The sequence below is a fragment of the Diprion similis genome, chromosome 6 (assembly GCF_021155765.1).
Source record: "Diprion similis isolate iyDipSimi1 chromosome 6, iyDipSimi1.1, whole genome shotgun sequence".
Classification (NCBI taxonomy): Eukaryota; Metazoa; Arthropoda; class Insecta; order Hymenoptera; family Diprionidae; genus Diprion; species Diprion similis.
Window position 1 is genome coordinate 3,617,054 of NC_060110.1, and position 26,976 is coordinate 3,644,029.

General features: G+C 36.3%; 2 protein-coding genes across 4 annotated transcripts in view; one reads left to right on the forward strand and one right to left on the reverse strand.

The window, feature by feature from the left end:
* Positions 1–26,976, reverse strand: part of LOC124406946 (protein expanded-like) — a 129,757-nt gene that overhangs the window by 61,304 nt on the left and 41,477 nt on the right. The gene's annotated exons all lie outside the window — the stretch shown is intronic.
* Positions 7,309–11,081, forward strand: LOC124406952 (putative sodium-dependent multivitamin transporter). Its single transcript, XM_046882692.1, has 7 exons — positions 7,309–7,651; positions 8,023–8,244; positions 8,340–8,680; positions 8,771–8,890; positions 9,788–10,102; positions 10,168–10,524; positions 10,639–11,081. Exons 1-7 carry the CDS (start codon positions 7,535–7,537, stop codon positions 10,877–10,879), a joined length of 1,713 nt encoding a protein of 570 aa, XP_046738648.1. The 5' UTR covers positions 7,309–7,534; the 3' UTR covers positions 10,880–11,081.

The following is a 26,976-nucleotide window of genomic DNA, read 5'->3' on the forward strand; positions in this document are numbered from 1 at the left end:
AAAACATCCACCATTGAATGATTTCAGATTTTTCTTTCCACTATCAGTAAAATACAAACTGCCTACGTATGATGGATCGAATCGCCAATCGTTCCTGATCATTGTCATTCAATTTCCGTATCACTCTCTACAATATTGGAGAAAAAATATTACAATTACGAGAATAGGAACATCAGAAACACCATCGAACCGGTTTTCAATGTGTAGCAGGCAGAAAAAAGCGAGACAGGAAAAAGCAGAAAACATTGTTCAGCTTTTATGGTTTCCTTGACCTTCGTCACAGAATTGGATAATTTTTAATCCTACTATCATCTGCTTTCTATATTATTTATATCAGTGATGATAAATAAAATGAAATGAATTTCAGAGTACTATAACCCTGAAATTAAAGTTTTTCGAAAGGTATATAAGAAATGAAAATCTTTTGTAAAAAAAAGTTTAGCTATCGCGCCACCTCTAGAATGAATCATCCAGTAACGCGTACAACAATAATATTCATTAATGATTCCCAGTGGCTCACTATATTTTTGAATTCAAAACTGAAACGAGTTTTCTTTCTATAAAAATTTTAAGTGTCTATGATCAACGTATCGCTTGTTTCTCGTTTCATATGCACCGCGAGTTATTGGCGCATAAAATTTGCTTCGAAAAGAAACTCGTTCCAGTTTTGATTCTAAAAAAATAACGACCCACTGAGAACCCATTAATAAACATCACTGCTCAAGCCCCAATAAAAATTGTACCCGCGACTAAACAAATCATTTTCACGCAATGCCTACCTTCTGTAGAAATAAAAGATTTTCTTTTATTACTCGACTTACAATTAAATTAGCTTTTATTAAAATGAGAAGCTAAAATAAGTGAGAATGATTCAAGAAGCTCGTACAGACGCGTGTACTCATATCTGTCCGGACAGTAACGAGGGACAGGCAGTTACAACGATCCCTCATCGGCTCCTCGGGTGTATTTGCGCATATGGCGTAACGAAAGAGGTGTTCGAGACCTTCAACAAATCATACGATGTAAAACAGCAAGCAAGAGATCATTCCCTCGTTACAATAGCATAACATTTGAAATAAGAATAAACGGCTGTATGCAAATTGCGACGAGACACCATGCAGGCACACAAATCATATTTCTGTTTCAGAGGATTCGCGGAAGAGTGCAGGGTTAGTAACTAACACGAGTATCGCCAGGTAGCTTCTGTCCACAATAAATCACCCACGAAGGTGATCGTAACCAGCGATTCCATTTCCATGTTTTGGACCACGATGATAAACCTCCGGCGCACGCGCTTGCCTCGGTTTAACGGTAAACAGCTTATTGGACCGTTGAAACGAAAACCATAAATTTACATACCTGACATGTATTATCTACACCCAATAATGAAACGAAACGTTTTCAAGAATGGGATGATATTGTAGGAGTTTGTTTTCTTCGCGGGTGGGTCGGCGAGATTATAACCAAACTCTTCTGCCTTTTCACAGCTTGAAACTTCGGGACTGGCAATTAGAACTTACTCAACTTAATCAATGTCTGTTTTTTTAGCAATTCGATAAGTCGGACTAGAATCAACTGTAGCATTAGTTGTTGGACTTGAAATTGGTAATTAAGACATGCCACTCGGTCATCAAAGTGTTCATTATTCTTCAAACATTCAGAACGGAAGGTCATGTCATTCGGAAAAAATTTCATTGCACCAACCCCCAGATCTATTGCAAAATAAAAGGACTCGATAAATTCCCAATTGCATTGCTTTCCACGAAAGTTGGCAGCTTTGAGAAATTCCTGAGGACTCCGATGAATCCTTTACTTCCGTCTAGTCCTCACGATCTTCCCCTTTTCGCCATGTTATCAAGTGAGAAAGGCGCCAAAGAGCTGAAAGGCATGCGACGGGTTGAAGCTTCGGTGCGGTCATTAGAAGCGGAATGGACGGAATGCGGGGACTGTAAAGTGCGACTTGGGCTGTGCCTCCTGGAGTGTAGAGAAGCCAAAGCAGCGATCGGATCGTAGAGGGTATCGTAATTAAAATTGAACAGCGAGTGAGATGGCTTGTCCTCGTGCACGTCCGAGGCCTCGGCTCCTAGAAACGCGTGCATTAAACCTCAACCGCGACGAATCGCTAACCTCAGGATAATCGACGCCAAGAACACACTTTCTACGGTCCACGTATTAACTGGTACTCGACTTGCGTAACACGCGCTAACCAAGATGCTCCTGTGCGTACCTATAATTCCTAACCTCTACATATTTAATTTCCTGTACCCAGAATCGTGTCGACTCTTCATTCTGTGATTGATGGGCGTTGTTTACATTCCAAGCATCCCCGAGGATGCTATTTTCAACGCGGCACATCGTCGTCTGGTATCCATCTACCTCCCTCCACGTTCAGTTGCACGCAGGTATTGAAGGGTGATCCGAGAATCGTGATGTAGAAGAGCCAAGCGAAAGGTAAATCAAGAATGACTTCGTATCGTCGACGTTTTGGGTTAGTTACAATGATTTTGTACCTTCAATTGCTCGTGGACGAATAATATTTTTAGTGATACGAACTTCCCAGAGTTGGAAGTCATGATGTAACTATGAGATCTTATGAATATGTGCTCCGAAATCATCGTTCTCGATCGATCGAGCTTACTCAGCAACTCAAGCTTCCAGGAATGCTGAATTCGAGTGATGAATTTCTGCAGAATAAATTATGAAATCTAGTCAACTACATACGAAATAGTATAATGACTACTCAATGTAGGATTGATTGATTTGCTAATTATCAATATTTTTTCGATCGCTCGGTCTTCATACAAGGTTTAGATTGTCACTAATACCGAGATCCTATGCAATGGTAGAATATGAATTAGTGCGATTGAACTCAAAGATAATCATTCTGACATACTAATTACTATTTTTCAGACATTCCAGTAAAATATTCAAACCATCTGGTTTTGTTAAGTAATTTTCTATTCGCTGCAGACATATTCAAAGAATTTGTCAGACAAGATCTGCGATGAAAATATAAATCCTATATTGAACCTAATCTGAAAGAACTAAGATCAGATAAAAGAAGATAAGATTATCATTGGCGAACCAACATAGAACAAAAATTTATTGAAAAATATCGATCGTATAAATAAGATCTTGTTCAGTCACGATTAGTCGGTTATCAAATTAAGCTGAAAATAGCAGTCGAGATATGCAGCCAAAAACGTTAACGTCAATTATAATAAGGCAAAAAAACTTTTACTTTAAGTTTTACGGAGGTGATGCGTATAACTATCAACGTTGATCCGTGGTATGCAGTAAAAACGAATCTGAGCAAATTCACTTAACACAAGATACCAACGATTTGAGATAAGAAATTTCAAACTAATTAATCACTTGTATTTTTCATCTAGTTTGAATATTTTTCGGTTTAATTTGTTCACTATGGCGAGCACGAAAATATTCACCAAATAGTTGTTTCCAAAGAAGCCAAAGATAAATTTGTGTAAGCATGGTACGTTACAACAGACATTCGTTAGCTTTTCGATTTAAGGGACAATAAGTATAGGTACTATAATCTGTTCCTCGAATATTTTTCAGACAATTTATAGATGTTAGGGTTAGAGATGAAAACGGGCTGAAAAACATGAAATTGCATCGAAAAAAAAAAAACACCAAAATTAAATCATTTCAGATTTACTGATGATTATAAAATCGTTTTTGGAAATATTCACTAATTGTAAGTAGTGAACTGAGTATCTAAGCTCGTGCTATTTCAGTTTACTCAAACCCATGTCTATTAAATAGACCGGATATTGCTACATTCGTATTCACCATCTTAGGCTCGAATAACATTCTTCGACATTTTTAAACGATCTTTTCCCTTTTCCTACCTTTCGATTCAGGCACTCCGTCGTCCTCAAACAATCTTAAGCTTATCTTACAGACAGAATCTTCAGCGCACATTTAGGCTTGAGTAAAGCTCTGACTTTTGCATAGTCCGCATAAACCTATCCCCATTGGGCATCGACGCGATCCGAATGGTCAAGAATATGCGCGACACCAGGCCCCCATGCATAATGCAAAAGCCAAGGGGGGTGTGGCTGAGCTCGGCGTGCAGCCAGCCACCACCTCCACCTCCACCTTCTCCTCCTCGTAAGTTAAGAGGCGTTAGCGTGCCTCCGTTTATGTGTGATTCTCAGAGTTCGCTTAATTTGCATATTTGTGGAACGTCATTTTCGAAAGTGTGCAGGTTAGGGCAGACACGCGCTTGTACGAATCGAAACTAACGGTTGGCCATACCTGTTAAAGTTACAAGAATGACAACTAAATTTCCATTCGATTCCGCGATTCTTTGGATTCCCAGATATTCGTTTTCCCGAATACCGGAAGTGTGGCGTCATTATTGATTCTGGAAAAGTATGAACGAGTGAAAACCGCGAGAAATCAACTCGCCTGATCGATTATCCCTTAATTTTCACTGCGTTCTCATGTGACTTGTATAGCACCGCGCTATACCCGTAATTTCCATAACAATAACTCCTCATATGTTTATGTTAATGCTAAGTTATGCTAACTGCTAGCTGCTCGATAATACGATACCAACTTAGCATTAGGAGCTCTCCGTCGTCTGTATCCGTACCCATTTTTTAACGCCGCCCGTTTGCTGAGTGCAACTCTTGTACGTCTCGAGATATACTTATGATACTATAACTATGGTATTGGTACGCCTGGAATACGAGCTGCAACGACTATGAGGGCGTGAAAAAAGGTGCAACACATGCACCATGCATATTGCCTAACGTCGTACTTCGTGGTTAAAATTTTTTAAATAAGCCACGATTATATCCATACGTTTAGGTGTTTCATGATTGTAAATAAAATGGTAGTCATATTCATTGATTTCGGTGATTTTAAACACGTAAAGTTCGAGGGTTACATCCGCACGGAAAATCATGAAAGCCAGTAATTTTTTAAAGGGAATTCTTACACGCCGTTTATATAAATACTTCAAAGATTGGATTTAAGGGGAGGTTTAGTGTGGCTGAGTGAAACAAAAGGTCATCCTGCATAAGAAAATCTGTACGATATTTTCTAAATCTTATCTAAATGTAGATACAAAATTATACGACCATAAGAAATCGAACCGTATACTTTGCAAAACTCATTATATGATTGTTTTTTTTTTTTTTTTTTTTTTTTTTGTTTTAATTAATTCTGTACTCCAATTAGTTTGCAAATTTTTAGTTTTGTAATGAAAATTATCTAGTCAAGCGAGAAATAACTGCTACATGCCAAACGTGTGTTAAAATAGTATAGCAATAGTATCAGCCACCCTCACGAACGAGAAATTCTATTTTTTCTAATAAACCTGTGAAGAAAACTTTGATTTGAAATGCAACGGAGATGCGACTTACAGATCATGAAATTAGGTTTAGGTAACTTACGCTCACTGACGCAGTACATAAAATTGAATTCTTCGAAAGTGCGCGTATACCATAAAAATCCCTAGGGTGTAAAATCGAGCATTTCAGTTGTGCGCATGCGCCAACATCTTTTTACCGCACCGTTCGGAAATTGAGTATTTCACGCGCACTCCACAGGCTTCGAAAATCGAACTTTCCGAGCCAGGTTTTGGAAAAGACGAATTTTCAAAACTACATGTAGATCAGATATCGATGTAGTTGTTTTTGAGGTAGTTGAATCCGACCTTGATTTAAAATTTCAAATGATATCAAAATGGTCTAACGGGGTAGACTAAAATTAACAAAGTCATTCTATTTGGATGAAAATCGTTCTCCCATCTTCTCGGTGTCAAGAATCACTTCCTTTCCAAGGATCGAAATCAGCATTACTCGAAAAATCAATGACAAAGTATGCCTTAAACAAAGTTCGCTCAAAGTATGTAATAATTATACTTGAAGATCATATTATTTCAAAGTTCTAAATTCATTCTAATCCATGTAAAACTTTGTATACATTCAAAATTCACCGTAAACTTTTTGTTCGTTTTTTAAAATACATATAAACAGTAAGTGTGATCCATAAATGGGTATGCATTTGAAAATTTATTTTAATCCTGATCCAAAAAAAATGGCATAAAATTAATTCAATTCCAGTTTTCATCTGTCGAAACTTCACGTTATTTACACACCGAGCACATGTATGTACATACATACGTAGCAATTCTAATAAGAGTAGATATCGCACCGGTGAATTGAGCAATTAATTTGTCCGAAGATAAAGTTTAAATCTATAGATAAACACAGTGGATGATACCGATTTCAATTGACTAATAAATTGGAGAGTAGGGATACCGGAAAATACAGAGATCTGCAATCAAACGAGAGATGCATACCAACACAGACCGCGAATAATTCAGTAGCCACGTGTAAGTATAGACAACTATCTCCCGCGATCAGCTTTCTTTATCTTGAGAGCAAAGGAACTAATCCTTGCTTTTATACTGATCACAATTATAATTCGATGCCAAAATAATGTTAAATACCTTTTTGTATCACTATTAGCCGACTAGCCTCATAGCTCTTCATCTTATGTTCATTCATATTTCCGTATTTGTCATAACTTATTCGTCAGCAGTATCGTCCATCGCCTAATTACAATTTGTAATTAATTGCGCATAATGAAGTTGGATTGGGGCGGAGTAAAAAAGACGTGATTCAAAGATACATATAATTTTATGAGCTCAGAAGTGAAAAATTTAAAATCAACTCTGGATTTAAGCCTCGTTATAAGTAGTTGATGACAAAATGTAACGCCATTACCACATGGACGTCTCAAATCTTATCATATAGAAATTAATATTTAGGTTTTGTCGGACGTCTTCAACAATATTCTAGTTAATTCTTGTTACCAGCCTGTTGTCTGAACTTGATTGTCTTGATGATTAACTCTATTTTTATCAGCATTTCATAAAAATGATAACTTTACGACTATGAGCAAATATCAAGTACCTTCGTAACTTGATCTGCCAGATACGCATCGAAACTGCAATAAATGGATTCACGCTGATAAAAGGTCTCCAGTCTATCACGCGCGTTTCGCTAGTGATTACGGGCTTGTAGAAGTCCCCAAAAGATCAAGAGGAGGAAGATAAACCAACGTTTTCTAATCTTAAACAAAGTGACTCGGCGTGGCGTAGCATGGCATATTGGGGTGGATAGGTGAATGGATCTGGAACATCTGTTACGTTAAATAATCCAGACGCAAAGTAGTATAAACGAAGTGTATTGAAAGGTGAGAAATCTTTAACAAGTGGAAAAACTTCCCTGACCACGTGGTCAGTAGTTGGTTCGCTACGAAGGCCAACAAAAGTGAAGTGATACAGGAAAAATAATCCACAATTGATTTACCGTAAAATTAAAATAAGCATTCGAAAAGGATCGTTAAGTGTTATTCACGTGAAATACAAGTGTCTGTAATTGGAATAAAAAATCACAACTACTTACGATTTCTAGAGAGCACCTTCGAACGCTATTCGATATTTCGAAATACAACGAAAATTCCGGGAAGGTTTAAAATTAAGCAGCAAAATATGGCGACAGAGACTCTGCAAGTATGGGACTACGTTGTGATAATAGTGATGCTTATTATCAGTACAAGCATCGGCATTTATTACAGATTTACCGGAGGCCGACAGAAGACTTCCGAGGTAAGCAAAGACGAGGTCATAGTCTACGCTTTTTTCTCACCTTGTGTTAATTTTTTTAAATCAAACAACGCACGACGCGTGAATTAAACGCTACTTATCTGGAACGGATTCCGATGTAAAACTCATCAACTATACAAATTCGCTTAAATTTGTTCGATCAGTTGACATTGCACGAAGACAAGTGAGATCGATTGAATTGAAGTCATGATCAGAACGACGTGAAATAACTTTCAAATTTTGTAAACTTCTTTAGAATTGATGTATTCATTTGAAGCCTGCAGTTGATCGCTGCTTTACAGAATTGCATACCCGTAATATTGGAAAGTCATATACGTATAAAAAAAAGAAATAGTATAACATCTGCTTTTCAGGAATATTACACAGCAAATCGTTCGATGAGTGCAGCCCCAGTAGCGATAGGTTTGATGGTATCTTTTCTCTCAGCTGTCAGTCTTCTGGGTGCCAGTTCCGAAAATTACGTATACGGGACTATGTACGTGGTGGTTAACCTCGGTTACGTTATAGCCACGCCATTTGTAGCATACCTATACTTGCCCGTATTCTTCAGACTCCAAGCAACTAGTGCTTTTGAGGTAAAAACAAGTGTTAAAGTTTCTCCTTGATGGATTTCGTAAGGAATGAACAAATGAAAAGGTCAACGATGTCACTAACCATTCTGCACTTTCAGTACCTCGAGAAACGCTTTGGAACCGTTGCAAGGACAGTGACTAGCGCTGCTATTTCGCTTCAGCTACTACTTTACACAGGGATTGTTCTTTACGCCCCCGCATTAGCTATTGAAGCTACAACTGGTCTTTCAAAAACTGCAAGCATAATAGTAATCGGATTAGTTTGTACATGCTATTCCAGCCTTGGTGGCATCAAAGCGGTTCTCGTCACCGACATATTCCAAGCACTTCTCATGCTAGTTGCTGTCCTCACGGTAGGAATCACCGCCGCCGTTGAAGTCGGAGGAATCGATGAGATATGGAAAATCGCGGTAGCTGGAGACCGCGTTGAATTTGACAGGTAAATTACTCAGGCATGACAGGCTCGTATCAGAGTTGAAGGAAAAATCTCTATTTTTCGACTTATATTCAATTTTCTTCTCTGTCGAAGCATATCAGCCGATCCAACAGTTCGCCATACCTGGTGGAGTCTGACATTTGGAGGGTTTTTCACCTACCTTTCTCTGTACGGAATAAATCAAGTCCAAGTTCAAAGATTACTGACTATCAAGTGAGTCCCCGATACTTGGATTACTTTCATCCTTACTTTTCAAGGCTTTAAGGTGCTTATAAAGAAGCGTTGTACACCTCGAAAACGCGGGGATGCAAAACTCTTATACCGCTCAAGCGATCAGAATGAAACTTGGGCAATTAATGCCTTATTTTGGCAAAAAGCGGAGCGTCTTTTTACTTTTTCAAAATTTGTAAAACAAATTTACAGATTGGTTACCACCCACAGAAATTGGCCAAATTTTCACAGCTGCATTGAATGGATCGACCTATCCGGTATAATGCCACTCGGCGGTGATGAAACACACACCTTGAGCCCAGTCCCACGAGATTTGATGGTGAAATGACGAAATGGCAGCTGATCTGGTTTTCGATTACGAAGTACACCGAAATCTCATTTTGGCGACATTTGTTACCAACCTTTAACGCATGCCGGTAATTTTTTACCGACATTACCCGCATACATTACCAGCATACGCGTAATGTCGGTAACAAATGTCGCCAAAGTGAGATTTCGGTGTTCTTCGCCATCGAAAACCAGATCACCTGCCATTTCGTCATCTCACCATCAAATCTCATGGGACTGGGCTCAAAATGTGTGTTTCATCACCGCCGAGTGGCATCATACCGGATACATCGATCCATTCAGTGCAACTGTGAAAATTTGGTCAATTTCTGTGAGTGGTAACCAATCTGTAAAATTTTTATCCAAATTTTGAAAAAGTAAAAAGACGTTTCACTTTTTGCCAAAATAAGGCATTAACTGCCCAGGTTTAACTCTGATCGCTTGAGCGGTATAGGAGTTTTGCATCTCCGCGTTTTCGAGGTGTACAACGGGTCTTTATAAGCACCTTAATGATCGCCAATTGGTAAAATGTGTTTTTGTTGAACCCTATAGTGACTTGAAATCAGCCCAAATAGCACTCTGGTGGAGCCTACCAATCGCCGTGATAATGTCAGTGGTAACATGCTTCTCTGGACTGGCGATATACTCGAAATATCAAAACTGCGACCCTCTGACAGCCGGAAGAATTTCATCCTCTGATCAGTTAATGCCTCTATACGTGATGGATGCATTGTCGGAGTTTCCTGGACTTCCCGGACTCTTCATCGCCGGTATTTTCAGCGCCGGTCTCAGTACCGTATCCGCCGCTCTTAACTCCCTATCAGCAGTGATTCTTGAGGACTACGTGAAGCCTGTGTATCTATGGAGGTAATAACATAAAAAATACAGCAAATATACACTAAACATGAGGCTTTCTTGACATCTACTTTCAGGAACATCGAGTTCCCAGTGAACAAATTCGCATACGTTGGAAAAGCATTAGCTTTTCTAGTGGGTCTGCTCTGCATAGCGATCGCTTTTCTGGCACAGTATCTTGGTGGTGTTCTCCAGGCTGCACTGACGATATTTGGCGTAGTTGGAGGACCAGTTTTGGGGTTATTTACCTTAGGCATGTTTACTGAATCTACCACTCAGCGAGGTGGCGTCACCGGACTTCTAATGAGTCTTGTTTTCGGTCTTTGGATCGGGTTTGGTCAGCCGAAACCATCGTCACCAACTTTGCCCGTATCCATAGCGGGCTGCAACGCAACTTCTGACATAACCAGATTGTCAAGTTTCACTAAAGCTGAGTGAGTGATAAAGTTGGTTTTAAGAATGAATAGAGTATCTTGTTTATACCACATAAAGCCTTCGCCAAAATTCAGATCTCACCCAGCGTAACTCCCATAATCGTTTATTTGCAGAAGCACGGGTGACAGTTCATACTTTTATCTGTACCGAATCTCCTACATGTGGTACTGTCCCATGGGCTGCGTGGTATCGATGATTTGCGGCTACCTAGCAAGTCATATTTTACGTCTATTCTTCAAAGAAGAATCTACGGAATTGAATCCTGATCTTCTGGTTCCAGGATTGTCTTCAAGACTGAGAAGAAAGCAAGCGAATGCACGAGACCATAAAAACTCGGAGATTCAATCAAAATAGAATTTTTAAAGGCTGAAAAATTACGTTTACAGGGTCATTGATTGGTTGCTGAACTGGATTGCTGACCAATGCAATCGACTTTACTTGAAACCAGCATAAGCAGCTTTCTTTCTCTCGTGCAAGGTCAGATTCTCAACAATCGATGAAAGACCCTGTTGACGAAGTAATATAAAAACACTACACAGATTCTATACTAATAAATAAACAATTCAACACACAGGTCGGTAACCAGAAATCTTGACATATCCTCTGGTTACCATATTGATCAAGCGTCTCATTACTTCAGACGCACGACGTAGGTAGTATGTAATGAAACTAAGTTACTCCTGGCTATACGAAGTGAAAAGGCTTCAAATAAAGTCACTGGACTCTCAGTGACTTCACATGATCTAGTGTGACTTAAAGTTTCAAACGAATTCAATTGACTTTAGAGGAATTCACGTGCGTGAATTTAAGTTCCATTACGGGATTTGTTTATACACCTGAGTTAAAAAAAAAACATCAAGTGATTGCACAGGACTTCACTCGTAGCTCATTCCTTTCACGAAAAACATATTGTATACACCATTAGTCATATTTTCACATCGTTGGCAAGCCTGCTTAGAGCAAGAAAAATCTATATTACTTAATTTTCCGAAAGAACTTTCCACCAACCATAGAACTCACGGTCTTCTCGTACGCTTTACTCTATACTTCGATTATATACGGACAATTGCACCGTTCAGTTTGAAGATTAAACAACCGTGAAGTGTGTGATCGTAATGCGCAAGATTCCGGAAAAGCCTCGACTGTAACGAATATCCCTGAAGGCAACTACTGCGAGTGTGGTTGGCGATCTTCTTGGGGATCGTTACTTGTCAGCAGCAAGTTGTAAGAATTTATCGGAACGATAAACTTAATCGGAGATTCTGGACCCAGTCGCGTGGGCACAGGAGACATCGAATGCACTGTATGCATTTACCTTACGAAGACTGGTAGATGTACTTGGAATGAGCATTCGGACCGCCCACGCCTCCGCAAAAGCGTCCACACGAGTTCAACGTTTACCAAAACGTACGCAAGCCACAGCGGAATGTGGTTCAGCTGGTGTTTCGCACCGGGTGTGACGTATGAGAACGGAGAGGGAAGTCAGCAGTCTTGATATTATGTGAAAACTACCGATTGTGAGCGCGTGAGAGTGTTCAAGACTTATTTTGAAAAATACATACGTCTAGACAAATAGCCATCAAGTTTGATTAAAATGTTTTATAAACCAGTCCTTTCAGAATAATGATGACAAATTCAAAAGCCACAGATTTTCAGTGATGAATGAATCTTTAATACGATACTTGGAATGTATTCTAATATTGAAGGCACTGTCTGTAATCGTGCTACATTTTACCTGATCATACCTACTTCAAAAAAAAAAAAGGTGTACAGAAAAACATGACTCCAAGAACACCAATGCAATGCCTTGATTAACCCCGTGAGGGTCAAGACCATTTCACACTATCATTTCTCATCGTGTCTAGCCAAAGCAACGTTACCTTGTCTACAGTTTAGTTTGATGGCGACACATGGTCTTTGTCTAGTTACATCCATGCGGAACGAATTGGCTTGACGACGTAATAGTTTTCTGAATCATGTATTACATTGTTGTAATTATTTGGCCAATGATCTTGACATACTATATATATATATATACATGTATAGAAGCTTGAGGGCAGAATGATGAATGTATTCCTGTGTCGTAAGTCGAAGTGTCTGATAATAATTAATCGAACCACTTGACTGACAATGAATTTTATCGGTGTTGAATCGCATGTTGAATACATACCGAAGAAAAAAAATCAGGTGCTGATATATAACAACCGATTAGGATTAGGCATTGCGTTTAGATGTTACGTTGACGCACGTGATTACAGCTTGTGTGTGATTCCGATTTACCTGCTTTCTAATAGCTCTTACAGTCTTCCTGCAAGTGTTTTAATATTCATCACAGGGCAAGACTTATTGAAATTACAAAATCGATACCGAGTACTTGTAGGAAGACACCGACATACTTACGTAAGTTTAGACTGTATGTACATGTGTGTCAACAAGTACAAACACAAGCAGTTGGGTAAAATTAATCAATGGCCGACCGTTATCCTCGGATCGCGCGAGTAACGATGACCCGCTTTTTCGGAAGCTGGATCAATTTGTTCAGATATTTACAAGATAATTATACAAACTAGGTGAAATAATTCTGAGAATACCTTCACGATCCTGTGGTAAATAAATTGGACGTAAAAATAGCTTGGCCGAAATGATGTAGACAGCGATTTACGTGGCTGGCTTACATCGGTAGGTACACGAGTCGCAGGATTATTCAAATTTTCATCACCACCGGAATTCATCAACGAGACACACTAGGCAACGTGCTGATAATTTACATCACCCGCCGTCTGAGACGCGACGTGCGTATCTGACGAACTTTTAAGAATGTGGTAACGTTTGGAAATTATCCAGTTCGATGATTATCTACAAAGTTTGATACTGAGAAACAAAATACTTCGATGTAGCGAAGAGTCAGCTTTTTGGTAAATCAATTTTGATTAAGAAGTCAATGAACAGGATATTTTTACATAAATTTATAAATAGTAAAACGAAATCAAAACATTGCGGTTATACTTACAATAGCGAAAAATTTTTATTAGGCAGAATTTACCTATAACTTTGGAAATTCTCGCCAACTTTTCTACTGAATAATTCATCAAACTGTCTCAAGAAAGCTTTGAAAGTTGTTTCACATGATTCAAGAAACCAGTTTCTTACACGATGCTAAAATAACCTTGTATAATATATATTATACAATTTTATAACTGCAAGAAACTTGCAGTGCAGTTTTAAGGGGATAACGACCTCCGTCAAATACGGAAAATCTTATTTTACAACTTTTACTTTCTCTGAGTAATCAAACTTTGGCAAATGACGAAGCTTATAATTTTGGTTGTGGGTTAGTTGAGAAAAGTTCAATAGATTCATGATTAAAATACATAAAAATATCTGACTCAGCTGCACTAGTGTATCATAACATCCTTCCATAGGTCCTCCATGAATCCCTGATTTTTCATCGTTTCTCAATAATCGGGTTTCTCAATATCTCTCCAGAATTGTGACGAATAAATTATATGATTGTTATTATTATTATTGTTGTTGTCTTTGTTTTTATTATTATTATTACAGTGTGCACGATGATAGAAAAGTATGAGCAGTTGAAACTACAGCGCCATCATTGGGAAGTCGTTGGTACTAAATTTGTAAACCAAGAAAGTGGCGCGAAATACAAATTTTCCAGCAGAGTTGGTTCGATCCTCTGGGCAACCGCATTCTTCCTAATCTTCAAATTCATTCGCGTAGCCAAGCGATTCCTGAGCAACGTCCATTTTATATTACCCTCTAGTTTCCTCGAAAATAACACCAATGCCGTTTAGATATAGCCAAGAATAAAGTACTGGAATTCATGGCTGCTCGCGCGGCGTACGCAAGCAAGACTTCATCCACATCCAGCCAGGCAAAGCCATGAAAGGAATTTTTTAGCCCGTTTACGAGAATTACGAGACGATGCATACGGAACGGGATAGAATTATCCACGGCGCAGCCGTAAAACTAAAACGATCGGCATTAGGATAGGCACACGGTGTTTCCAGTCCGTAAGCCTAGATATTTCCTCTTTATGCCCTCATAAATCTGAGCCACCAGTCACGTTTTTCTTTATTCAACGAATTCTGTACCGAAAAAAAGAATTATTTACTACCAAGTCACGCAATGTATGTCCCATTTTTCTCTTTCTCTCTCCACTCTTTTTTAGATACATTTCCTTCCCTTTTCTATACTCCATATACCGTATACATTAGGGAGACGCAAAAAATCCGACTATTTTTTTTTTTTTTTTTTCGAGTCACGTGTGACAAAATGTTAGTTTTTGATGTCTTAAGAGCCCACTCCAAAGGAAAATTCAAGAAAAAAATTTTAAGAGGTCGCTCCACGTTTTTTAAAACTTCAGAAATCGTCAAAAATCGATTCCTTTTTTTTTTTAATTTTTTTTCTCCTTACGGTATAATTTTATAAAAAAAAAAATAATAAGTTTCCGAAAGTTTCGGTTAAAAATTTGAATTTTGAAAGGTCGTTCATAATTTTTCTTCAATTTTTCGGTGCATTTCTTTAGATCTTTTCGAGCGACCTTTTAATATTCATATTAAAATTTCAGAAATTTTTTTTCTTTAATTTAGTAAGAAAGAATCAATAAAAATACACCACGACATGAATTAAAAATCAAACAAAATACTGAAAATACAATTTTTTTAATTTATTTTTTTGACAATTTTTGACATTTTAAAAAATTTGGAGCGACCACTTGAAATTTTTTTTTTAAGCTGTCCTTTGGAGTGGGCTCTTAAAACATCAAAAACTAACATTTTGCCACACGAGACTCGAAAAAAAAAAAATAGTCGGTTTTTTGCGCCACCCTTATATATATATATTTTTTTTTTTTTTTGATAATTCACACGAGACTATAGTAACTCGGGTATGAGTAGTTACAGATTCATGAAAGGTATATAGCCAAGAAACACGCGATGTTCATTAAATATTACGTAAGAATTTTGTGCTCAGGTTATTCCCAACGCCTCGGGGGAATCGCGGAGCGTAATTATAGCCACAAATTATTCGATCAAAATATATTGAAAGTATACGGAATAGTAATTTCTGGGCAATTTGTTAGCGTATACATCATCAAAAATCCATTCGGGAATTTCTATACCCTTTTTTTCTGTTTCGCCAATTACACAATGCCGTAAGGAATCTCGGGCCAAAATGATTTCAATTAACAAATTCTAATCGACCTCCTAATTAGAGTAGAGTAATGCGTTGAAAGCATTCCTGATATCATCTTATACTATATACGCAGCGTTTTCAAAATTTCATAACTTCGAATCTAGTTCTCTAAAAAAATTTATTTTCGAAATTTTTGCAGTGATTTCATGAAACTCATACACTTACTCCGATTTATTCAAGATTTTGTTACAGTTTTTTAGTAATTTCTTTTTTTTACCTACTACTTAATTTGAACTACTACCTATTACTTAAAATTTTATCGCAAACCGAAACGAAAAACTGTAACATATGAACCTAAATAACCCGCTTGTCATCGGGCTCCAAATTCAAAAATCAGTCTCGATTTGATTGCAAGGATTTCCGAGTATTAATAAGTCCTAGGAAAATGAAAATTTGTTTAAAAAACAAAGATCTGTTAAAAAAAAATGTGAAACATTCAGGAAAAATAATGAGTGCAAAATTCACTTGACAAAAAAAAAAAAACGAAGAAAAAGGTAATAATTAAATAAGAATTTCTTTTGCTCATACGATGCAAATTTGTCTGCCAAAGAGTCGGGAATTCTGCTAAGAATTATAAAAATGATCCGAAGTGAAACCTCAAGATGAGTATAAAAATCTCAATATGTCGAAAAGTAATTGAAAAAAACTTTTTTCATGAATTGATGATAGTTTAGCTTTAGTAATTCAAATTTCCTCGAATTGATTCATTCCTATTGTTATAATAAAGATAGTAGTAATATCATTTAATTAGTTTTCACTATAATTGTCTCAAATAATATTGCTAAAGATTTTTCACAAATTTTTGTTTCTCCTTCTCAAACATTCGATTTACAGAGTAGTACCGAATCGTCCTTAATCTAATACCAGGAAGATCTCGATATATTAACTTAATCTATTTTGAGAAACAGACTTCAATCGGCCGAATTTCCTAATCAATCCAGCACCTCGAACTCCATATTTCGATAGCATCGTTTCAAATCCAGAGAAAAACCTTTTCACCGTGCAAGACGTGAAATAATTCGAATTATTTCCTTTACAAAGTGATAAATCCAAGTATTCTCCTTGAGAATAAGTCAAGGTTGAACTTCGGCAGAAGAATTCTACAAGGATAATCCGACAAACCAAGACGAATGCATCGCGCGCACGAATTGCCAAATGCAAGGCGTTTAGCGACGTAATGTAAAAGAGAAGATGAAAAGGTAGAATAGAAAAATAAATAGGGGAAAATGAAAAATAAAAAAAAATAAACAAACAAACCAACGTTCTTTCAAGACTTAATCTCCGCTTTCGCCGAGCACGCACGCTCTCTTGTTCAGTAATGACACTCGAAATATTCGGATAAAGATCTAGCCTCAAGACAGGGCATTGACTCCCTCGTTGCATAACCGTATGATCAACGCGTATAGATCTATAAAGGCCCACTGCTGTGTGTATTCGCCTAGAATCGTGTATACAGGTGCGCAGCACGCCACGGCGTGGGTAACTAGGTTATACGGTAATCGGCAGGAATTTAATCTCCCGATACAAAGCAACCGTCGTCGTGTCTGTGTAATCCAGTGTGCAGCTTTTTCATTTAACGTATCATCGACGCGTTGAAAATTAGCTCTCCGGATTGTAACTGAAAAGTTTATTATTATTTGCTAGAATTAAGTATATTTCATTGCTGAATCCTGTGTAACTATTGCGACAATTTGAGGATAGGTAAATTGATGTTGTATGATTTGATTAAATCGAAAATATTTAGTCGAAGAATAGCTATTTATGTGGCATGCCCGTAAACCGCCTATTTTTTTGGCAAGGATAAAGATTTCAGGACGAGCTGAAGGCGAGTACTGAAATTATCCAAGCCAAGAAACGGTTTACGGGCATGCCACATACAATATTTTTTACCGTATGGGCATTGAAAAGTAAAACGAAGAGTGAGGTTATGTCGCGATCTCTTCGACGAAGCTACTTTATTCGCCAGTTTGGGATGCGCACTTCGAACTGCGCATCAAAACTGCGGAATAAAGACTTTATTCCGTAACTTTGTTCGCTGCCGTATAAAGCGTCACTTTACGGAACGAAAGCTGACACAAAAAGTGGACTTTTCAATGCACATGCCGTAAAAACATATTTTAATGTTGTAATAACCAGAAAGTTTCTTTACCGATAATTGTCATCGCGCTTTGATCTCTTCGAATATGAGATTATAATTTTTGGATACAACTTCGCGTAGATGAGTTCGTTTGATCGATCAAGTATGTGTTTACAGATTGAAAAAATGACTAATTGTTGGAGAAATAAATGAGCAATCAAAAATCACCATCGAATGCCCGAAGGTCTTTGGCTTCGTGATTAATCATCGCCGTCGTTGAATTAATGAATGAAAAACTTGATCGCTTGCATGATTTTCAACGTTATTAAAATTCGTCAAGATTCTACTTAACTGCGGTCAAGTTTATTCAATGACGAAATAAATTCACGAGACTCTCTCTCTCTCTCTGAAAATTATGTTTCTGCATTTTTTCTCTTCACAGTTCTGCACGGCTTGATGATATCGGATAAACTTTATCGAAAACTTTCTGGAATGCAATTCACGCATTGATTACTGAAGTTTGTAATACGATTCGTAGCTGAGCACAAGATGAATATTGGAAATACAATACTTCATATAACAAGAATATGTTACGCGTTTTTCACGAAGCACAAAATTGAGGTTAGGGTCGCGTAATGTCCAATTTATGCGACAGCGCATGCGCGCAGTACAGAAAAGAGCATTTTAACTTCTAGGACGTAAAAGTGGTCTTTTCAGTACTCTGCGTGTGGAACGAAAAACGCGTAAAACAAGCTCGTGTCGTACAAATAAAATTTCTTCAGTACTCATGTCGAAAATAGTTAACTGAATAAAATGAGCGTTCGTAGAGTGAAATCGAACGCTTCTATTAGATTTTTAACAATTTTAAGCAACCTGAAATGAAGAATCGAATATCTGTCACCTCTCGTTTGTAATTCTGGTACTTTTCAGTTTCCTATATTTCAAAGAAATCTTCGCAGCTTATAAATATAATATTTAATCCAGCGTCAGAGTTATTTTTATAGCTCGTGGATCTTGTTATCCGGTATAAAGATCTCATATCGGAGTCACGACTGCCACCACCGCTCCGGGAATCAAAGTAAGAACCGGAAGCCCTCATCGAGCCGTTAGATCGCTGATTACGAGTCGTGGCTCTTATACCGCCCACTGGAATCATGATGCATTATGGATATTACAGGGCAGATATATAGACGATGGACTCACAATAAGATACAGATAATTATACACTCTACTCTCACGATCGCGAATGCAAAAAACTTTCATATTGCATACGTAGAAATCCGCGTTACATTCAACATACCGGAAATAATACGGATACCCATGGCGCATAGTTGTAGGTACCATATTCATAGTACATAAGATGTAACACAAGTTCACCATGAATTTAAATTAGCATCGCAAACCCGGTGCAGCAGATCAGTAATTGCCGGTGTATCTCTTTACATTCGCGTTCGTTATAATACCGCGAATTATTCTGTACGTAAAATGATCTGATTTAGTGGCTGAATAGAAATAGCCATGAAGAAATGAGGTGCGATTATCGATTAATTCAATAAAGATGCATAGAATGAGACGTTATATTGGATAGTGAGTATATTCGGAAAAGAATTTAATCTTATGGGGATTGAGTTTCAGTGAAATCGTCTGGATTTTTTATTATATGTTGTAGATCGTGGTATTCTTAAAAAAAATATCTCCATGGTAACGAGTTTTATTTGTTATAATTAATGATTTTTTTTTTTTTTTTATTAGTTTATCAAGCACCAAGGAATACTTGATATAGGATGAACATTTTTTTAGCACCTAAATTATTCATAGCAAAGGGTTATGGCGATGGAAATTTTTTTTCAGAATACCAAGCTCTACAGAATATAAAAAATTGAAAACGATTTCACTGAAAACCAATTCCTATAAGATTATTGCGGGGTTCTTTGAAATCTCTAAAATATTTATCCCGATTTGATTATATGATCCTATTTTCGAGAATCTTTTCGGGGAGTTATTGAGGATATGTCCTGTATGAATTGCATGTTCGGAAAGATGACAATTTTTTACACGGAAAATTGATCAATTTTTTCGTCTTAAACGGTAAGGTATGAAAGCGTAAAAATTTGAGGATTTTCATATCTTAATTATTGTAAATATTGAAATCGCAGTGAAATCAAGATTTTGACCCTCAAAAACTGACCGAAAGTTCATAGATCAGCATTTTATATAGTTTACATAGACGAAGTAACTAGGTAACAAGACTCTCCGTAATTTTCAGGCTTTACAAATTGTTGTTGTTGTTATTTATCGTGAATAAATACTCCACAATTCGTCTCATAATGGATTGGATTCTGGATAACGACCATAATATGTTTCATACTGAACCATAATTCCATCGTCTACAAATTACAACGATAATACAGATAAGATTTTTTTTTTTGTTAACCAACTAACGATGTCGAATAAAAATTGCTGACAGACAATTTTCACGAAATCATTTATAAATAAAATAAGGTATTTCTCGTGAATTAGAAACCGACGAACTCGTCATGTTTTCGTTTCGACAAACCGACGTTTTCTCCGCAATAAAAATGAAAAACTCTCCTCTTGTAAAAATCAAAAATTACGTCGAATCAGACATTATTTTGAGACACAGGGAGCATCCACTCTACTTGGCCACTCTAAGATAATCGAGAAATGCTGAGGACAACGTAACAAAGGCCCACCACGCCTAAGATTAATTAAGCCGCCATTGGACGTGATTAGACGAGGTTAGAATACCCGGAACAATTAAGTCGATTGTAAATATATGACCGTTATAATATAACGATAATTAACAAACTGCATTGTCCGACAACGATATATATAGGAGTTCGGTAAGTTCCCACGACAAATTAAGCCGTTTTATCTGTAATGAATTCAATTTAAATATATTCTTGGTTTAATTCAAATTTTCTTTTTTGAACTTTGAAACTTTTTTGTTTTCGTTACAAGCATCGCCAGTATTTCAAAACGTCTCATGATGGACACAAATTTTTGGTAAATAAATTCCATGACATTTCCAGTTTTTTCCAGGGCCTAAAACCTAGTTTCCCTGCCATTTTCCCAATTCTAGTAAGTTACTAAAACGTAAATCGTTCACCTTAGTAACTCTACATTCGATAAAAATTCAATTTGAATTGAGGGAAAATATAACGTAAAAAAAGTCAGTTTGATCCAATTTATTTTATCGATAAAAAAAAAAAGTAAACCTGTTATCTCTGAAAATCATTTCTAATTCCCACGATAAAAAAGTGACGTATTTAGTTTATTCCATGATCAATTTAAAAATCCCCTGACATTTCCAGGTTTTTCATAACCCCTTTTAAATTCTCTGAAATATCTAGTTTTTCCAGATTTTCCAGGTGTGTGGCCACCCTGCGACTGAACGCTGCGTAACGTGTTCAATCAATAATAATTTCACCCTCTTTCATGAGGTGCAATGACCAAAGTTATAATCAGAAAAGAAGATCTATTATTATATCATACTGAATCCAGAATACTTCATCGTTACGAACTTACGAACATAAATATTAGATCATCCAGCCAAAGTTTTGACGCTGAGTCAGTCTACACGCATGTTATCTTTTAAAAATACTGCTAACAAAAGGAATATTATCATTTTCGCGATGTTTCTGTGGAGCAATAATACGGTTACTCATCAACAAACATTGACGAGACATAAAAATCAATAAAAAATTATACCAGCTGAAATGTTTCACTTGTAAAATATATTAACAAAAGAATACAATTTAAAATTCAAGTTTTTGAAAATTTAACCAAACTTTAAAAACAATCGATTCAGCTGTGTTATCAATTTTTCTAAATAACTCGAATATGTGGAAACTTAGAGGGACGAAGTAGCCCGAGACAAAATTGTGAGAATAAAAACGGGACCAGAATATAGATGGCGTTGTTAACAGTGCGGAACCGCTTACTTCCAGTTGACTATATTCATTATACTTGCGCGTACTTTACATGTCACAGCGGAACATCACCACACTGAAGAAGGTTGCATCGTATTGGGTCATGAAATGTAAATGAATAAAGTTTTTTGTTAATAAAATAAACAATGAACAAAACCTGCGTGATTGCCCAACGCTATTTGAATTCTATTAATAGCAAAAAAAGAAAAAAATGAATAAGCTAAACTGCTACGAAAGCAGTCTAGACTCATCCAGCATATAAATATAAAGTAAAGCATTACTGCATGTACTTGAATATCGTATAATTTTTTCACAAATATATTTTATTATAAGTATATTTTTATTTATCCATAGTGAAATGAATCAATTTTTCTGATCAAGATAAATTTATTTTCATCGTCTCTTTTAAACCACAGTCCACAGAGCATGGCCAAAAAAAGTAGATCCACATTGCAGCTGGCTCCTAATTTACTTTGACACCGATTGCATGTAACACGAATTGTAATGAATTTTACGATATTTATGCATAAACTTACGTGTTTCGTATAGTAAGAAACATTTCTTTTACAATCATGGAAAAAATTGGTAAAAGAAACAGTCTTAGAAAATGAATTAAGAAAAGTGGATAGAGTGTATTGAACACCGATGATTGTAAGAACAAAGAACGAAAACTTGAAGTTTGTGAAAAACTACGTAAAAACTTTGAATGCGTTAGGTTATATTTTCAAAGATACAAGGGTGAATAAAAGATATAAAGGAAAGTGGTGAAAATGCCAGAAAATATGTAAAATATTATAAGTATAGAAAGAAAAAGTTAAGGGTGAACGAGTCCAACCGTCCGATCGAAAATTAGAAAAAGAAAAACCGCGTAAATTATATTTCTAAAGATACCAATTTCGAACAGTTTTTTCTCTGTTTTTTTTTCAACTTTCGATTTAGACGGTCCAGCGAATTCATCCTTGGATAAATCATTGCTCATTATATAGGCACACCTGCTGAATACAGTCACGCGTAAGCGAAAAGATTGATATACACGGTGTAAAATTTTAGTACAAACGATTGCAGGTGTTTCATTTTATTTGCGACTAACCGCACACACGTGGCCTTGAAATTCCACGGGATCGACGGTCTCTTCTTCGCAGGTGATTAAAGACGCGTGTTTCCGCGGACAGCCTTTACCCATCGGGTCATGGGTCGAACCCGCTTTGATGTACCTACTTTTGCCCCGGGGCGAGGATTAAAAAAACTATTTAATCCGACAAATCTTTCCATTCACATTATATCGCTGCGTAATGGTTTCATCCATTTATTTATACTAGCATGTACTCTAGGTACAGATAGATACTGTTTATTACACAATTTATTTTTTTATCATATAAGAGTGATTCTGTTTCTGTTTATTTTTTTTTCTCCAATACCGATTGACATCATTTTAAAGATCATGATTCCTTAGGTCGGTTGCTGGGCTTCATTCCATTTATTCCAAGTGTTTAAGTGTAATATTAACGTATTATAAATTGACCGAAAGAAGAATATTGATCACAATAAATTGAATGAATCAAATTTGGCATTATTCAGTCAGGAAAGAAAAATATTTTTCAATATTTTCCAACATTCTTTTTCGAAATATCTGTTAAAATCACACTATTTTCGTCACTTCGAAATTTGTCTGCAGTAACGCATATAGTAAACTCTTACAATACAGTCATAACAAGCGAGAGACTTTACTCGGTCGGTAAGGGCAGACTTCTCGCATCATCTTAAACATGAATGAGATTATTCTACGGAAATATGCAGAGGATAATCCGAGGCTCGTTTATACTCGCTTGAATGGTTTGTGTTCATGTTAATATTCAAGCTTCGGGATAGAAATGGAAGTTAAGGCTTAACCTGACGACGTCTCGCGTTGTTTCTTCTCGCACCCAATCGGCACACGCAAAAAGCACTTTGAGAGTCGGGTGCATATCGCCGTTTTACTCCGGATCCGAGGTGCATTAGAGACGCTAGACCCGGATAAGTGCAAATAGTTTATAGTTTATAGTTTATGACGCAATATTTCCCGTTTCTTCGTACCGGGTAGACTATCGGAGGGCTAACAAGACGCGCAGCCCGTAACATCATTATAATAAACTTTCCCACTCCTAGTTGCAATTTATCTAGCCTATTTGAAGTTAACATTGCGCCTTTTATATATATATATAAAATACCATCGCGTACATTCATAACCAAGCACAACGTACGTACAGCTAATTAAACCCGTACTCTTAAGGCTTATATACGGGTAATTCTCGCTGGAGTCAGAAGGGTTCGAAACTTTGGATCTCGGCTTCCATTCAAGAATTTTTCCACTATAGAGTTAATCTTTTCGATGTCAAGCTATGTACCGCAAAAAGTCTTCTCACAATCGTTAATATATATCTACTAATCGATTTTAGAAAATTTTCAAGAACTGCAATTTGACATATTGTGATATTTTTGTTTGTTAATAAGCTTCTTGCTTCTGATATAAAAATTTCCACAGTATAAATGTTAATTTTCTTATAAAACTCTTTCAGAAAAAATATCTCCAAATTTCATTGTGTAACGATTAAAAGAAATTATCCCAAGGTAAGATGATTTTTTTTTAGTTTAACGATTTGAAAATGAAAACAATTCTTTTGAAAAGATAATAATTTGAATCCTTGGTTCGAAGTTGGACAAAAATTTTTATTTCATTATGAATTTTTCAGTTAAAAATATTTCAAAAAACTTTCTTTCGATGCAAATTCCAAGTTTAAAAATATCAAAATCAAGATCATCAGGAGTTGTAAGATCTTAGAATTTCCTAATAAAAAGAGTCATCCGATAAACAAAATTATAATCATTTCCAGTTCAAATTTTTGAGATCTGATTCAATCCTTATAATAATTTTTCAGGTGGTCAGTAATCATAAGATAGGAGTGTGATTTAAACTTGAGGCCCCCCGGTGATGGGTGAGTGAAAAAAAAAAAAAATAAAGACACCCGGGACTAATAATCTACACAGTCGTCCACAAAGGGCTTAAATTCTTTTAAATCAGTAGACGCAGGACTCTGCGTTTGTTAATTTTTTAACAAAATCTTGACGGTGGAAATAATTACGAATAACTTTTACTAAAATTACATTCACGGCCAAAATTGCATCATAAAAAGTTATGATACAGCAATAGAGAACAATTTCAAAGATACTTTATGGGAAAAACTTGAAAAAAAAAAATTCACTTTTAAAGAGTCACTAGAGAATTTCATCAAAATGTATATATTGTTACAACAACGGTTGAAATGTTGTTGAAATCATCTAAGAATGTGGTAAAAGTAGCCTTTTAGTGTGACTACATCTGTCGATATTTCTTTTTCTGGTTGTCGCAACATTAAGTCCGTATATTTATAGATTAAATAAGACCTTAACATCATTTTGTTGCTGAATCAATATAAAAGTATTGCAATATCAACAAAAAAAAAAAAAAACATAGTAAGATTGACTATAATAAAAAAAAAAAAAAAAAGAAACACACTAGACTTGTGGTAACAGTTAAATTTCGAGACTAAATTTCAAGAACTATTAATAACCACAGTTAGAAATTTTTCTCTACGTATGTATACTTGCGTTACGTTGTTATAACAACAATGCGATGGGTTTTAAAAATAAATAAAAACAATAAAAACTTCCGCAAGAAAAGAATTTCAAATCACATACACCTACTCAGCCTTGCGATAATTGTAGAACCTCCTATACTCATTCCCTGTATCCGTATATACCTATAGATGATACACGAAGGGCGTGTCAATACACCGCAAGGATATACTACATATATACACGCAAGGAACACACGCTGTGCCCGATAATTGAATCCTAGAGTTATGCTGATGAGGCTCCAGCCTCAAAGCATTCATTCCGCAGGCTGCGTGGCTATATGTGAAGGCAGTAGTCCTTCGATACCGATTTCCAACCTTTCCTGATTCAGACCAGATCGCGTCTGGATACCCTTTCATATGCGGTAGGAGATCCGAGCAGCAGAAAAGGTGCCGTTTTTTTTTTTTTTTTTTTTTTCAAACTGTAAGTTGCTGATCAAATGACCAGTAGGATGAAGGTTTCGAGAAATTTTTTCTTTTTCGGTTTTACAATATGAATTGTTAATGTTTGATAGATAAAAGATGAGCTTTTCTACCTGAAGTCTAAAAGGTTACTCGTTTGAATTTTATTTTATTTTCCATTCATTCAGAGGGGGGAAAAATTTCACTTTTTATTAAAATATAAATTACGGTAAAGTATTTCATATTTTTTAAATTTATGCATAAATGTTTGAGGCTGATTCTTTAAGCTTTCCAGAACTTAACAAGAAAGCATAGTTATCGTTGTTAAAATACACATTTCAGTCATTTGAAAATTACAAACTTTTGCCGGAAGAAAAGAGAATCGATACTGTTCTAATGATGGTATATATATATATTATATATGCTTTGTTACAGAGGTTTGGAAAGCTTGAAGAATCAGCATCAACGATCTACGCATGAATTTGAAGAATATTAAATGATTTACGAGTATCTTAACTTTTACCGAAAAGTGAAATTTTCCCATGTTAAATGAATGGGAAATAAAAGTCAAACGAGCAACCTTTTAGACTTAAGCCAGAGCTCATCTTTTGGGAGCATCTTTTTTTCTATAAAACGCTAAAGTTTTCGGTGGTAAAGTGTAAAAAATTTTTTATTTTTAACCATCCTAATGATCAGTACGCAATTTCGATATCATTGGTTCGTGTTTCCGTGTTCAAAATAGTTTTCAAATCTTTGTACGAATATGTTACACATTTTTTCACAAAGCACGAAATTGAGCTTCATAAAAATTGCAAAAGTAGGATAGATGCACAATTTGCAATCACCTTGATAAAATTTTTTGTAATGATTAATTTTACTTCTAAGCATTTCAAGTACTCAATTCTTGACTAAAATCAAACTTTGAGTCAGTTTGGACCAAAATTTTCAGCATTTGGTACACTTTATTGTTTGAAAATTAACGTTAACGTAGATGAAAGCATGTCTACATCAACCTAAATGAACTTGTCATATCAAAATTCAGAATCCTAAATAATAGGATCAGTTTCGATCACATCCAATACAATTCGACGCTTCCTGATAAATATTGACCAAAGTTCCGATCCCAAAATCGTACGATTACTGAAGTGACCAAAACTG